Below are 16,380 nucleotides of genomic sequence, written 5' to 3'. Positions count from 1 at the left end.
ATACCGGGACGGGAAGAGGAGGAGGAGGAGGAGGAGGAGGAGGAGGAGGAGGAGGAGGAGGAGGAGGAGGAGGAGGAGGAGGAGGAGGAGGAGGAGGAGGAGGAGGAGGAGGAGGAGGAGGAGGAGGAGGAGGAGGAGGAGGAGGAGGAGGAGGAGGAGGAGGAGGAGGAGGAGCATCGAGCGATTCGACGCAAATAATTTTCTCTGAGGGTCCTCTCAAAGAGCGATTTGTACCGATTCAACGGCTGTACAGAGTGTCCCGAAAAACCGAGATGTCATCAGAGGGAAGATAACGAAAGAATCGATGTGCCTTAATCGAACCCTTGCGACCGAAGACTCTTTTCTGCGTAATATTTATTTTATTTAAATTTGAATAACGATTTAACAAATTTAATAGAGCGGTTTAATAAAATTCATGAGTTCGCAATCGCATAATGTGTATGATTATTACTTTTATTACTGATTATTACTTACGTGCTATAATTATCATATTTTAAGCTTCTTAGAATGTTGAATAATCGAATTTCACGTTACTTTTATTAGCTTTGATTAGCCGAACCGAGAACAGGCATTAGATCTATCTTCCAAGGGATTTCCAATTTTAGAACCTGCACACCATTCTTGATTTATCGATTTGATTTAAAAGTCTGAAATAAACAAATACAGAAATAACTTTGTGCGTCAGGAGCATTAACATCGGAGTTGCGCGTTCAGCGGTATCCGGTCCCCATCTTATCTTGCATATATACATGGGAGATGAATACGTTTCTCCGTATCAGATAAATACGGTTCAGAATCAGAACGCCTACATGAAACGCGGTGGATGAACGGTGTCCCTCCCCTCTCTCCCCAACCTCTCGCAATTGCAATGGTCGGTCCCGTGCGCATTATGCCCGATGTAGCTATGTTGGATATTTTCAAAAAGATGGTTCATTCTCCCAGCCTCCGCGACACGACTGGCGTATCTCACTTACCTAAATGAACGTATACATGGCAGCTTGAAGCTGATCTTCCTCGGAGACGCGCCCTCTTATGAAAATATTTTATGCCGCAATTTTGCCTCATATTTTTTTCATGCAGGATCACTTTCCCCTCCCCCCCTCCCCCGTTTATACTTTACGTTCATACAATTCTCGTCGTGCAAATGAAAATACCTTTGAAAATGCGGAATAAAATTTATATTTTACTGACTAATTACTGCTTAACCGCTCGGACTTTTGACGGGCCGATCGAATATCTTAATTAACTGACTTTTATAATATTATTACAGTACCGGCACATACGCGCGGATATAAATGGGGAAATAAATTTAACCCAAACTGATGACATCGATTAATTATTCGAACGTTGGTTACAAAAATATAAAAAAAAAAAACCACTTTTCGCGACCAGTGACATTTAATTTTTTGATAAGGGAGAATAGGGACGCGGTGTTATCGGCGTCCCCGTTGCGATTAATCTTGCGAAAATACTGTGCTCTTCAGAATGATGCCTGATGTCGCGGCGGCATCGTTGCGGCGCATTAAAATTCAAAACTCCGCCATTATTTACAGACAACGAGCGTTCCCGGTATCCCGCGCGTATTCGAAGTCGACGAGCGACAACGCAAAACCACTTTGCCAACTTCGGGAATTTTTACGGAAAGCGTCTGTTAATATTCAATACGTCTCGCGTCCTCCTCGAGAAGCGTCCCGTAAATCCGCTAATGACGAAACTCATACTCGAAAAGGGGTCAATGAGAGTTCAAACAGGCTACGTCGGTCACTCGGCTTTAATTAGACGAATTCTCTCGTCTTCCGCGCTCGGTTTTCCAGATAAAAATTCACCCCTTCGTTTTTCTCACGTCGACGTTTTGCAACTTGTCTCCGTTTTTCTCCCTTCTCTCCTCCTCGAAAGCCACTGGATGGAAACGCCACTGATCTCGAAACACGATCGACGCGCTATCGATATCGAGAATCGTCGCGTCTTTCAGAGCGTAAAGTAACGCCTTCGTGAAAAAGTCGTCTCAATTAGCCTTAAGGATTTCTTACGGAACTCGCGATTAGAGTTTAAACGGCCACCGCGAAACGCGCCGCACACACGCGCGCGCGCGATATACATATACAAAACACACATACACATAATATATATGTATATATATATATATATATATATATGTATATATATAATACCGTAACAATTCGGTCTTGCGAACAAAGTGTACCGTTTAAACGGACTACTCGGGCACCCCACCAAGCTCACCGCGAGCTCAGCGATAAGAAATTTAATATCCGCGTGCAAAAGGATTATTTAAAGTGCCCGCTGGCTATGCTATCGATAAAAAGTTTTTCAAGTAAACCATACTTTCCTCGTGCTTTCTTTACGTCGGCCAGGATTGCTCATCTCGCCCACAGTTTTGCTAACCGTCCCTGCTCTTCCGACAAGTCTCTTTAGAATAACGTCGAAGTTATGTACGAAATTATTTGTGAAATTTATTAATTATTTATCAATCTTTCGCTAACAGGACCAAAAGATCACTTTTATATGCAAATAGGCGAGTGCGAAAGTGGAAATCTAATTGCATGGATATTACAAACAAAAATTGACAATAGATATGTAGATAAAATTGTAATAGTAAAAAAAATGTATTTTTAAAGCTCACTATCCGGTGGTAAAATTCTTATGGAACAGGCTGACGTTCACACTTTGCTTGGGATGTCGAGCGAAATCAAATATGTCGCTTGAGATTATGCGGGATTGTCTCTCCTTCGCTACTGTCTCGAGAGTGCCATTACGTTTAGGACGATGAAGCCATTACGAGGGAGGCAAATACATGTCGGGAGTATTTTTCTATTGACGCGCGAAGCGTCTTTGGGAAGCGTCGACGAGATGGGCGCCGCCGAGGAGACGATGAGTTCCAATCGATTGCCACTTGTCATTCGCATATATTCGTAGCTGTTCCACTCATCCGCCGAACAAAGCGTGTGCCTAAGTATGTACGTGTAGGGTCTGGTGCAAAAAAGGAGGGGTGAGAGCGGAGGGAATCAATAGAAGCGTTTACGCCACCTTCAAAAGAACGGATGGAAGAAAGAGAGCGAGATAGAGAGTGGAGAAGGATGGAAGATAATGAATAAGAAAAGGATTGGAGAGATCCAGACGAGAAGGAGAGAGAGAAAAAGAGAGACCCAACACACGAGGGCACGTGGATGTAGGGAAAGGGGAAGCGAGAGGGCGGGCGCGCCGGCCCGGTTTGATTTCGCCGGATGGGTTCGCAATAACAGTGCAAATTATTATTCCGCTCTCATCCACATCGATCGATATGTCGCTCCAGATCTATATATTGCGTGGCTATGATCTGGAAACCGACACCGCCGACCTTCCCTACCGAGTAACCCGCGGAATTAACCCAGGCAAAGCAGAACGGGACAGGGAGGTGGGAGAACGATGAAGAGACGAAGAGCGAGGGAGAGGTAGATAGACAGCAAGAGCGAGGAAGAGAGGAAGAGAGAAAGAGAGAAATTTCCAAAGAGAGTGTTCATGGAGCAGAAAAATATCGACAGATTGCACACATGCATACATATGTGCGCGCACACGACGTCACTTTTAATAACCGATAATATTTAACGTGCACCGAATTCAATTTGTAGGAAAAACAGAGGTACGCTGTTTCCTCGATATCCTGGGATTCGATCGTCGACGATCGATTTTGCGGCGACCGCATAAAGTGCGAAATGTGCACGCATTCGCTACCGTCCTTTTCTCCCGCGCGCGCTCGCGTAATGTAAAAATTCTCCTTTTTCTCTCTCTCTCTCTCTCTCTCTCTCTCTCTCTCTCAACTAAAATAGATACGCCGAAATATCCGCGTGTTACTTCACCGCACGGTAGAAAACGAGCCGACAGGATCGGGATGCGCGCCATTTCGGCGGTTTTCCGTAAGAGGATCATAGCTCCAGATATACGAGGGTAGGTAAGTTTCCAAGCTCTAAGGTCGTGTGAAAAATCCAGAGATTTTCAGAAAGATCTTCACGTGCAAATAAATAAGCGACGTCTGGTGTCCGATTCGATCTCATTTTAATCCAACCGCGGGCCTGACTGCGGAAATAAATGATAACGTCATCGAGGGATGCGCGACATTTCCTGTGACGCGTAATTGCGTTACCTCCATTGTCAAAAAACAATATCTTTAAAATCCGATGCATCGTGGACGGCGGAAAATCCGCGCGGGCGGACGACTGATATCGCACCGCGTTGTGTATCAAAGGTAACGCGCGAATTTATATCGATATACCCCCCCCCCCCCCGTCCCTCCGCCGTTACGATAGACGAAGAGGGTAATGACGCTCTCGGTTCGGAGCGCTCTGGCGCTCGAAGCCAGAAAAATATTGAAAAATTGACGGACGCACGCTGCCACACGCGCCCGGGCTCTGTAGTGTTTAATAATGGATAATATTTGATACCAGATCCGCCGCCCGAGGGCGAGCACCCCGCGCGGATGCCTATTCGTCAGTGCGATCCGGTATCAACTCGTCCCGCAAAACAGTTTTATATATGGCGAAAATCCAAAATAACAGAATAACTCCCCCTCCCTCCTTTCCGGAATCCGTTCGTTTCTCTTACGTTGAACTTGATCCATCGGTGCGCGCTCTTTTACATGTGTGCGTGTTCGCCACACACGTATTGATGTGTCATCTCGTTGATATTAAATTAAATATCGCAAGTGTGTGTAAATAGTAAATTTCGAGAGAGAGAGAGAGAGAGAGAGAGAGAGAGAGAGAGAGAGAGAGAGAGAGAGAAGGATAAATATTAGAAGAATGGAAAGAGAGAAAAACGGCTTACAATGGGGACAAGAAGTGGAGCAGTATAATGGATTTCCAATGGCAAAATTGACAGTTACCGGTTTTAAATTTCACGGGCGAATATTTACCCTTTAATAATCTCATAATAGCTGTTAATTTTATTATCGAGAATTATGTTGTCCGATTTACGTAACGACTTTGATTACTCCACTCGACTTTATATCATTGTCAGCGTTTCCCTCTGATATTTTCGCGAACTTCCTAAATCAAATTATCGCAAAATAACGATTTCGCTAATTATCGGCAATGTCAGGTCTTAATTGGGCGAATCATTCGCGTATTTTGCGCCGCTCGTTATCATAGGAGTATTTATTGCAGCCGGACGTGCTGTCCACAGTGAAAGAGTCCGCGGCGCAAAAGGGGGATAATTCTCCGGACATCGAGATAATAAATTACCCTCGGACACAGAGAGTAGCGTATACGATCGCGCGCGCCCGCTCCCTTTTATCGAAATGAATATTGTAATTTCCAACCGACTTTCTCACCGCCACGTACTCCTCTATTTTTTTTCTCCCGTTTCTCTCCTTTTGTTTCTGTTGCAAAACCGCGCTTCCGCCACGATTTATGCCGTTGCTTCCTTCGGCTTGCGAGAAATTTACGTACACGTTGCGGGAAGTTGCAGTTTCACCGGACCGCAAGCGACACACGGGGATGCACGCGGCTTTACCCCTAACAATAATTTTCATCCGTCAAAACTCATACTTAATACTCAACAAAATAATCCCTCGCGCGCTCGATACAATCGTTTTCGCCCTCGCTCTCTCCCCTCCTCTCCCCCCCCCCCGACAATAATTTTCGCCCGTCAGAAATCTCGCGTTTAATAAGTCACTTAATTAAAAATTAAAAAGCAAAATTTGCCCGTCGCATTTTCGCGATAATATAAATTTTTAATGTCGCTACATTACATCTCATTTAGATTTCGTCGTTACTCGAATGTAACCTAAATTACATTTCGAGCTGCGTTTTCCCGGTAAAATATCCGATACATAAATTCGCAACGCCTCTCCACGAAGCTTTTCAATTATGAATACCACTACATATATCTTTCGTCCTCTCCTGTTCTCTCTCTGTCTTCCTTTCTCTCTCTCTCTCTCTCTCTCTCTCTCTCACTTCTCTTGAATCGATCTTTGCTTATGTACACCCCCCCCCACACACACACACACATATATATGTATGTATGTATGCGCGATCTTTGTATCAATAGTGCTACGTCACGTCAACATTCTATCCTATGGATTGCCACTGGTACACCGGAATATGTATACATGTATATATCAAAGCGATATATCTGACAGTCCCGAAACTCCGTAGTATTTGCGTCTACTTCGTGAAACTCGAGAAGATAGTAATTTGAAGCTCTCTACTCGGTCTCGCGAGTGTTTATTCCGGAAGTATATATCGCGCTACCCGCGATGCGCGCGCGACCGGAACATACGTGGAATATTCATAACGCTTTCGCGCGCACCTTCCCACCATTCTGTTGTAAATGACTTGCAAATGTTTCGCTAATTACAATAGAGCGGGGCCGGAAGCTCGCTTAAGCCCGCTTAACGAGCGACGTTGAAATAAAACCATGGAAGGGAAAGAGATGCGCCAATGGAATGACCGCTCTGGAAAAATTTTCGCGCTTATTTATATATATATGTGTGTGTGTGTGTGTGTGTGTGTGTGTGTGTGTGTGTGTGTGTGTGTGTGTGTGTGTGTGTGTGTGTGTATGTATGTGTTTCTTTTTTATTGTCATTACAGGCAAGAACTTGAGCGAAGAAGGGAAGAGTGCGAGCGTTTTTTGAAAAGCAACGAGAACTCTCTGATACCCGTCGATCCTCGCATTAACAAGATAATGCGATTGATCTTGGACAAGAAGAGGAAGGGTATGTTGCATTCTCAAGACATATTCTTTTATGAAATCAAAACATCAATGAAACACAGGACTATTGAGATGAGCAAGATTGACGTGCTTACTGTTGTTTATAAAAATTACATTATTACATTATCTTATAATAAACAACGCAAACATTTCGGGTTATGGTCGGTCATCTTCAGTGCGATTACAAAATAAAAACGACGAATAAATGAGCAATCATACAAATGCATTAATAATCCAAATCGTCAAAGTCGAAACATTTATATATCTTATTGTAGGATTATGTATAATAATATTATTAGAAATTAAATAATAATAAGCACGTCAATTTTGCTCAGCTCAATGGTCCTGTACTTTAATGATATATTTTAATTTTTATATCTTCAAATCTATCTTCACTTTTAAGTTTTTTTTTTTTTTTTTATGAAACTTTAGCAACAGGTTCGGTTCGGCAGAAATTTAGTACCGGTCAATACGTGCAAAAAAATGTTTAGGCTCGCTGCGTTGAAAGGCGTTAAAAGTCCGAATTTCCCAAGTCCAAATGCGAGTTGCTTCATCTTGGTAATAAACTACTGATTATCCGCGAACGATAAGATATTACGGCGCCATACGCTGACGCATCACTGGCAACCCGGGGAGTTGTATTTCGCACTCGGCGGAGTAGTGCTACGCGTAACGTTATCACGGAGGCGGTTCTAAGTGTAATCTGCGGGGATAACAAGGAGGTTAGTGAGGCAAGATTGGCGTCGATATCGTTACCGGGACGCGTGCATGCGAGAGAGAGAGAGAGAGAGAGAGAGAGAGAGAGAGAGAGAGAGGGGGGGATCGGAAGGTCCGCAATAAAGGCGGGCGTAATAATGTCGTGCGCGATCTCATCTTCCTTCACCTCCATCTCCTCCTCCTCCTCCTCCTCTTCCATCGTGTATCTGGCGTCAAAATGCAGGAGCCATTCTCGGATTATGCGCTCCTCGGTAGTCGGTTTGTCTTGTGTCTATTGACTGCCGTGAAACCGCACTAGAGTTGGCTGTGGCGGGATGTGTCGATTTTCAAGTTCGCCGATTGAAATAAAGAGTGCACCATCACTGGAGGGATCTCTTGTATATAATAAGAATTAAGATATTAGTCTCCCCCTCTCTCTCTCTCTCTCTCTCTCTCTCTCTCTCTCTCTCTCTCTCTCTCTCTCGGGCACGCGCTGCGCGCACCCAAAGCAATTACGGTGCGATATTCTCGTAGGGGCTCGGAGAAGGCGGTTTCGAACAATGAAAATTAAATTGTTCAGAAGGAACATCGCGCACAGATCGCGCGTGAAAGGGAGAAATATCTGTGCGACGATGAGATACATACGCGTGGTATAAATCGGATATTCCGCCGCGCGTCTTTTGTGCCGAGTTAGTTAGAAAGACACCTGCGCACGTGACGTAGGCCTCGCGTTCAATCCGCGCGTCATAAATACACATGCTTGCGGAGGGCAAAGCAGAAAAAGAGGGACGGGAGAGAGAGAGAGAGAGAGAGAGAGAGAGAGAGAGAGAGAGAGAGAGAGAGAGAGAGAGAGAGAGAGAGGAAGGGAGGGGGGAGGGAGGAACCAGCCACATATTCTTCACGGAAATTCTGCCGCGGTGACTTCGCGGGCGATATCGAGTTTCGTCCCGTCTCGTAGTCGTCGTTGCATTGTCGTCGAAAATCCTATTCAACGGCGGCGGTATTGGCGGCGGCAAGCGCGATTCTACCTCGCACAAAAGCCAACCGTTGCCACCCCACCGCCGTCGCCGCCCCGCAAAATATGTGATTCGCGAAGCCCGGCTTAGGACCCTCACCTCCCTTCCCTCTCGCTCTCGCCATCGTGACGTCGAACCCCGTGGTGTTGCATAAACTTGCACTCTCACCATCCGTCGCGTTTCTCCGCGGCTTGGATGGACTTAACGACTACACCCCCCGCATCACCACCAATCCGCCACCTCGGGAACGTTTACAAATGGCAAACTCCCTTCCCCTCTCTCCTCTCGCCTCCCGATCAAACGCATCTAAGAGCCCAGACGGGAACAACGTCACGTTCTTTGTTCTTTGCGAACACTCGTTGGTCTTGGAAGCATCGCCATCGCGCAAGAGATCACGATGATTTATCAGAGATAACAGTTATCTTCGGCTCTAAGAGGTCATGAGCTATACGACTTTTTCTCTCTCTCTCTCTCTCTCTCTCTCTCTCTCTCTCTCTCTCTCTCCCCTCTCTCTGTCTCTCTAATGGTGCGATTGATGGAAAAGATTAAGAGGACGAATTTGAAAATTAGAGAATTTCGAGGAACTTATTAGAAATTGATTAATCGCGAGGATCAACGATCGATCTCGAACTAAACGATCTATTTCGAGCGACTACCTGTTTAAGCGAAAGGTTCGAGTTCCGCGACGGCTTTCTTCCCCTTTCAATATTTGCCCGTCGCTCACGATCGCGTTCGTACACGCAAATCATCACGTAACTCGTCATTTCATTCGCCGGGGGAAGTCCTCCGACAGGGCGAACTCAGTTAGTCCCGTTTTGCAAACGCGAGGATGGTCTCTGCGCCCGCTGACAACGCCGTCGCGCTATTTATCGGCTCTCACGCTCTCGCGTCGCATCTAATCGCGTCGCTCCTTCCCCAAAGAAGCCGCGCCGTCTCGTCGGCGGGAAGGAGGAGGCGTGTCGAAGAGAACGCGCGGGAGGATCGAGGGAGAATGGCAAATTGAATCTTGCGGAAGCGTGTCCCGGCGAAGCCCGGGTTTCCTCTGCGGAAAATGACACCGTGTCTCTCTATACTCCTTCCTCCCTCCTCCCCCAACTCTCTCTCTCTCTCTCTCTCTCTCTCTCTCTCTCTCTCTCTCTCTCTCTCTCTTTTCCGAGATCGATGGGGAATCGAGTTATCAGCCTTAGTAGATCGAGCGTACCTGCGCCGCGTTAACCCACGAAACTTTATTGGCAATGCGCCGCACCGCGCGAACCCACGCGTGCCCGGACTTGCGATCGCCCCGTGAATTCCGTGAAAATCGACTCTCTCTCTCTCTCTCTCTCTCTCTCTCTCTCTCTCTCTCTCTCTCCCCGTTCCCATTGCCTCTCCCAGAAGCACACGGGGTACTCCGAGAGAGCGCGCACGAAGAGGAGTTCAGTAAACCTACCTGCCCCCCGGAATGAGAAACTTCTTCCTCTCGCGGCTTTCCAGTTTCCGGTGAACGGAGCGGGGGAAGGGGTAAAAGGGTGGGGAGGGCGGGAGGGAGAGAAAGAGATGGAGGACGGTCGGCGGAAGTGGATCCAGTCGGTTTTCCCAGGCCACGACGACCGCCTGATCCATAGCCCGTAAATCCTGTATACCCGGGAACTCGATATCGCGCCGAACAGGCGCGAAAAATGCGAAAATGCGGCATCGGACGAATATTTTGGAAATACGTCACAGAGATTTCGATGGCGGCGATAAAAAATGCGGTGACTATAAAATCTCTTTGGAACGCGCTCGGGAGAATTATTTATTGCATATATTCTCAGGCTGCGTGTGAGAGGACTTGAGAAAACTGTGTCGCATAAAAATATCTAGGAAAAAATACTATTGATAAAACGGTATCGAGAAAGCACGTTGACTTTTCGAAACGGCATCTTCGATATACAATATCATATATATCTATAAGCATTTTAGACCTTGGATGTCTCGGACGTTGCAAATGCATAGATAACGACGAAAATTCGATCATATTCGACATTGCGTCGAATATGAAAGAAGAATGGAGAAACTGCAGTTCCTCCGTGGATTTTCCCCGTGGTGTCTCCCCTGTTCTCTCCCTGATTACAAAATTGTCCGGCATAGTTCGATAATTCGGTTTGATAGTTGAATATCCAGTCACTCGTCCAGATGACGGACGGTAAAAGGGTAACCGATGGTTGATGTCGAGTCTCAAAACGGCGCGACGTTTATACGAACGGTGCCGAGAAGCGGGAGACAAAAGCGCGCGCTTTATTCCATATCGAGTGGCGGATTCGAATTTCTATGGTCGGATTAACGCTATGCGCCCCCCCCCGCCCCTCCCCCTTTGTCTCTCTCTGTTTTCTCTCTCTCTCCCTCGGCCATTTCCCATCTTCCGTCTCTCTCTCTCTCTCTCTCTCTCTCTCTCTCTCTCTCTCTCTCTCTCTCTCTCTCTCTCTCTCTCTGTAGTATCGGTGTACAGGCTTTATGTTGATTCTCCCGGAAACTTCTGGTAAGTTGCATTAGGATTGAACTATGCGCGCGGGCGGTATTGATCCTTGATAGTTCGCAAGCGCCCGGCAAGAATATAATTCGCGATACCGAGTAACAAGCTTAATCTAGCAAGTCACTCTGCCGGCTATCGATCCCACGTCTCTCGTTATTCAAGGTATCAGCTCAGCGTTCGACGTGCATTAGGCGGGCCGAAAAAAAATATCGCGCGCAAAATGAGAAGCGTAGCCGGTAGTGGAACCTGCAAATATAATTAAATATTCAAGACCTTCGTATGCCTCTCTTATCACTTTTACTGAGACGCTTTCGTCTGCAAAGTGGGAGTAATGACAACGCGATGACAAATCAGAAGGTATTTATCCCCGCGTCGGGATCATCCCCATAGATCGGCTTCACAGGGCTCGATTCGACGGGATTTCGAGCCGGGTCGCGGGAGAGGCGGCATGGAAGGGCGGAGTGGCAGCGTGCGGTTGCCGGCTAAAAAAATCCGCGAACCCGTATATCGGAATGTTTGATGAAACGTCAGTTGGACCGATGCGGTGATCCGGTTCCGATCCGAGCGATGTCGAGTCCGTATGAGAATGCGGCCACGCACCGGGTTGAGAAGCGAAACACAGGGCTGACTATGGTTTCCATGGTAACTCACAGTCGATTTTCCCGGGAAACGCTTAATTCAATATTCCTTTAGAAGACAGGCCGCATATATATATATATATATATATATATATATATATATATATATATATATATTATAATATGTATACACGCACACATATATACATTGCAATATATATTGCAAATGTATGTGTGTGTAATGTATATTTATTTATATGTGTGTATGTATGTATGCATGTGTGTATGTACGTGCGCGCGCGCGCGCGCGCGTGTGTGTGTATATATATATATATATGTATGCAACATATAATGCGTACCGCTCAAACGACGATGGACGACAGGGTCAACGATTCACGCGAATCTGCATCTCTTGACAAAAGAAAATTCTCGCCGCCCTCGCATATTAGAATACGATTACCTACGAGCGTACCGGCCACATTGTGTAACGTATTGTGTGATAACACGCGCTTTAACATATCGAAGATCATCGAGATGCCGGTCTTGATGCCGGCTCCTCGTTCCTTCTTCTCGTAACGAGATCTGTCTAGACACCGATAACTCTATCGAGCTTCTTCTATCGACCCTCCTTTAGCTCTTTCCGCCCATCCGAAACTTTCCGCATCACGCGGATTTCGCTTCGTTTGTCGAGACAACTCGCGGAATAATAAAGATATAATTCCCCTCTTCTGCACCTAAAGAGACGAAACAGAGGTTCGTCCAGATTGAACTTTCGTCGATTTTCACCCTCTGCAAAATCGCATTTTCGTCTATATAAGTCCCATTCTCCTCCCCTTCTCTATCCTTCCCTCTCTCTCTCTCTCTCTCTCTCTCTCTTTCTCTATTTCGAATCTCGTCAATCGTGATCGGGTAACAGGAAGATTCGCGGAAACGATCGTAACAATTCCAACCGAATTTTTAAGCGCTTGCCGCAGATAGTTCTTCTATCGGCGGGATGGGTTTACCTCGCGTTAGTGCATCGAATCTGTATTGGAATAGTCCTCGACTCCGGCGTTCGTTCAAACGGCGCTTTTAACGCGAATGTGCAATCCCGAGGGGGGCGAGAGAGGGGGCGGGGCGCTGAGCACGATAAATCGGAGCGGAACTCTTTTCCATTTTCCTCGGGTTCGTCACGCTCCGCCGTAGAAATGCGTCGATAGCGTTTAAATCAGCTGTGGGTACACATCACGGACCCGCGCAACGACGAGGGAGAGGGAGAGGAGGGGCGGATAGGTAAGTAGGTAAGTAGGTAGGTAGGTAGGTAGGTAGGTAGGTAGGTAGATAGATAGGTTACAAACTTTGCAGGAGCGAAGGGGAATAAATCGAACGGAAGAACAAAAAGAGACCTTCCAATTACGGCGGGGATTCTGCGCGCCCCCTCCCCCTCCCCCCTTCCCCCCCTCTCCGTGGCCGATGTAGCTGACGGCCAGTTAGGTACAAAGAGACGAATCGACGTCGATAACTTGGCGCGCGCATCATTTGAGCGCCAAATACCATGTCGGAAAATATCGGATTTCCCGCGTAAACGAGGCGTGCCGTCCGCGAGGGAGAGAGAGGAGGGAGGAGAAGAGAGAGAGAGAGAGAGAGAGAGAGAGGAGACAGATCGCCGAACAATTCCATGCATTCGTGAGCGACCGACGGGGATATACATAGGGAAACGATATTATTTCGCCGATGTTTCGTGCACGCGACCGAATCGGACCATTGTCAATCGAAGGGTGTCCCTCGATTTGTCTGTCTCTGCCTCTCGCTTGTCCAACGCTTGTCTCTCGCTCGCCAACACCATCGTCAGAATCCGTATGTTCGATATCGCTACCGAAAGCTCGTTCTGCTCGTGGTAACGCGCAAAATGCTTGACGAGTTACGAGAAACGATGAGAAACGAAACCGCGCGATCTTATATTTCTCGTAAATCCACCTAAATATGTGTTCGCTTCAGAATTCATCTTCACGAATTTCTATTGGAAAATTAATTGAGAAATTTCGCTCGAAATTTCCTTGTGCTATTTTCCATTTCCATAAATTGATAAAATCTTTTAATAGTATTGCGTCAGTGAAAGTAATGAACTGTAAATTTATTCAAGAAATTGAGATTTTTCGTTGCCATTATTCATTGATAATTAATTTGAATGAAACTTAAATAGAAACTGTTACTGTTATTAAATTAATACCGGCAATAACGAATAGTTAATACAGAAAAGCAGATACATAAATAATAGCGAATACGTTCATTAGTGTGTGATTAGTGCTTAGAAGAAAAAAGAGGGACAGATAAAGAAAGGATCAATATTTCAATGTAGGTTAATCGTATTTCATTGTACTTTATCTTTAATTTTAGTATTACTGAAAATCCTTGTACTCCCAGCTAATTTTAAACATCTATCGTACATCTATGTCTGATCAGTGCTGATCTAGATTCTATCCCCGAATCGTTTGATGTCGATTTACGATTCACTGACGTAACGTATCCAAAGGCACGAAACACATATTCGAAACAGTTATTTCACGATCGTTTTATGATGCGAGAGATACGATTATCGAATCGCTCCGGATAAAAGCACTCCGGACGCGCTGAGTTTAATTAGATTTTTATTCGGGCGCTCTATCGGAGGGTAATAAAATAACTGCGCGAATATTTAGCGATGATACCGTATTTAGCATCGGAAACGGCGCCCGACGTCCGATTTATTTACGCGAGTGGCCGTATCGCAAGGCTGGCAATTAGCGATCAATCGATCGGAATTAAAAAATATGAAATTTTGATCTCTCACCGATAACTGTGATTAATGGCGAGTAACGCCGATCATCGATAGAGCGAGCGGGGAGGGGGATGATGGGCCAGAAACAGGATTGATTGCGCGCGCTTTCGACTGCATATTTTATTCGTATAAATGCCGTTTATGCGTCACTGACGGAGCGTTTTAAAAGCGCTGATAGGCAAAAAGATTAACTATTTTTCAATTCTATTTTACGGTAATGGCGACGAGCGATGTTCCCCAGCTTTTCAGGGTAATGGCTCCTCTCTCTCTCTCTCTCTCTCTCTCTCTCTCTCTCTCTCTCTCTCTCTCTCTCTCTCTCTCTCTCTCTTACGCAGATGGACGCAGAATGGAAACGGTCCACCGACTCGCGGAGGCTCGCGAAGATGAGATGCCTGGAATTTCTCAGGCAGTGGCGCAAACTTTGTTTGCTTCGTGGACTAAGAATTAAATTAAAAGACACGTCGCGGCAGAGGGCATCCGTCAGCCGTCTGGTCGCATCCCGGCGATACATTACGTTCTCTCTTTCTCTCTCTCTCTTTCTCCTCATACCGTTCTTTTAATACTCATCAGATTGGATTCATTTATCTCCCTAAACTTTTTAGAAAATCTTCCTGATTCGCCGAGCCGTTAACGCTAAGCGGCGGGAATAAATTGAAAGTCTTTTCTCGGCCGGGGAAAAGTTCCGCCTCGAAACGATAACTTTGCGTGCATCAACTGCAGTAATTAGCTTTATATTAATTAATAAATTCTCTCGTCTTCGCAGTCTTACGTTCGTCTTTCTCATTCATTGTACGTGCACGGTACGCAGGGATACCTCTGGCGACTTTAATTTATTATTTAATGACGGGGAATGAATTTTGGCATTCGACTTTTGTTCTGAGAAAATCTCGTGAAGAGAAATGTTCGAGAAATTAGGAGCTCTCGACATCTAAAATTATCCTGACATATTTCGAAATGTATTACAATTCTCAAGCCTAAATTAATGAGTTTTAATAGGCGAATCTATTCTTATAATTTTAATAGAACTCGAGGCGAAATACTGCTTCTCCATTTAGAAATAAAAAAGATAAACTACCCCGAGACGTGATTCGTTCCGATAACATTAAAGGCATTATTTCGTGCTTGTCTAAAGCCTGAATGCGAGCTCCGAGGCTACGCCCGACTAATTGATCGTTAAGAGCATCCCCCGGCTGACCCAGCCCGGACCGTTTCGCGCGCTCAAACAGAGACAAGCGCTTCTTTGTTTTCGAACGTGGAATTCTAGCACCGCAAAGCGCCCCTCGAGGGCTCGCGGCTTAAGCCGGAAACGCGCGATTCGAGGGTTGCCGCTGCAGGTGCGGCCGTTCGTAGCTAAACTTCATTTACTTCAGCCCCCCCCCCTGCCTACGTCTCCTCTCCCTTTCCGTCCCCCGGTCCACGGTTTATACCACTCACGAGCCTGACTACGGCCCAATCAAATTAGAAGAGCGTTCAAAGTATTAGCGTCGTTGCCGCAAATGGACTCGTCTAATTTCTTAAAAAACCGGCTACGGACCGGCATTGTATGCACCTTGTAGTCTGCCATCGACTTGAGCTATAAATAACTTTCGAAGCCGCAATAAATTCTATCGTGTATAAGAATAAATCGCGCGCGTTAATTATTCCCGAAACACTCTCTCCAAACGTCACAATTTCGCTAGTAAATTTTTCATTAATAATCAAGTTCCTTCCGTTTAAAAAGGAACTAATAATATATTCATTATTTAATGCCTTAATCATTAGCTTCTTTTCTTATCACACTCTCCTCCTTATCGCGGCGTTACCATCTCCAATATTTAATCCTCTCAGCTTGTAATGTGACTTTCATCATCTAAAATAACGCCATTCTGGAACGTTAATTTTTCAGAAATCACCAAAAGAGAAAAGCGGTGAGAAAGTTTGGCTTTAATCATAAACTCTTTGCGCGCGGGTAATGAGTGAAAACAAAATAAACTCGAAAAAAAAAAAAGAATACCTTTCGAGAAAGAAGTTACACGGTAAAATGTTCGGGATACACCGGAAGTATTTTTTTTGACGTTAATTGGGGGGTAGCGACCCCCAGACGAAATAAATGGAGTTGGA

At 45.7% G+C, this 16,380-nt stretch overlaps 1 protein-coding gene across 3 annotated transcripts in view; it reads left to right on the top strand.

Moving 5' to 3' along the window:
* Positions 1-16,380, top strand: part of LOC105431004 (protein-lysine N-methyltransferase SMYD4) — a 101,577-nt gene that overhangs the window by 70,261 nt on the left and 14,936 nt on the right. For all 3 annotated transcript variants that reach the window (XM_089074239.1, XM_089074238.1, XM_089074237.1), the window contains exon 3: positions 6,582-6,706. In XM_089074239.1, coding sequence (XP_088930365.1) covers positions 6,582-6,706 — 125 coding nt within the window. The remainder of the gene's footprint in view (positions 1-6,581; positions 6,707-16,380) is intronic.

This window comes from Pogonomyrmex barbatus, unplaced genomic scaffold, assembly GCF_055798465.1.
Source record: "Pogonomyrmex barbatus isolate J1 unplaced genomic scaffold, ASM5579846v1 scaffold17, whole genome shotgun sequence".
Classification (NCBI taxonomy): Eukaryota; Metazoa; Arthropoda; class Insecta; order Hymenoptera; family Formicidae; genus Pogonomyrmex; species Pogonomyrmex barbatus.
This window is presented reverse-complemented; position numbering and strand designations above follow the sequence as displayed.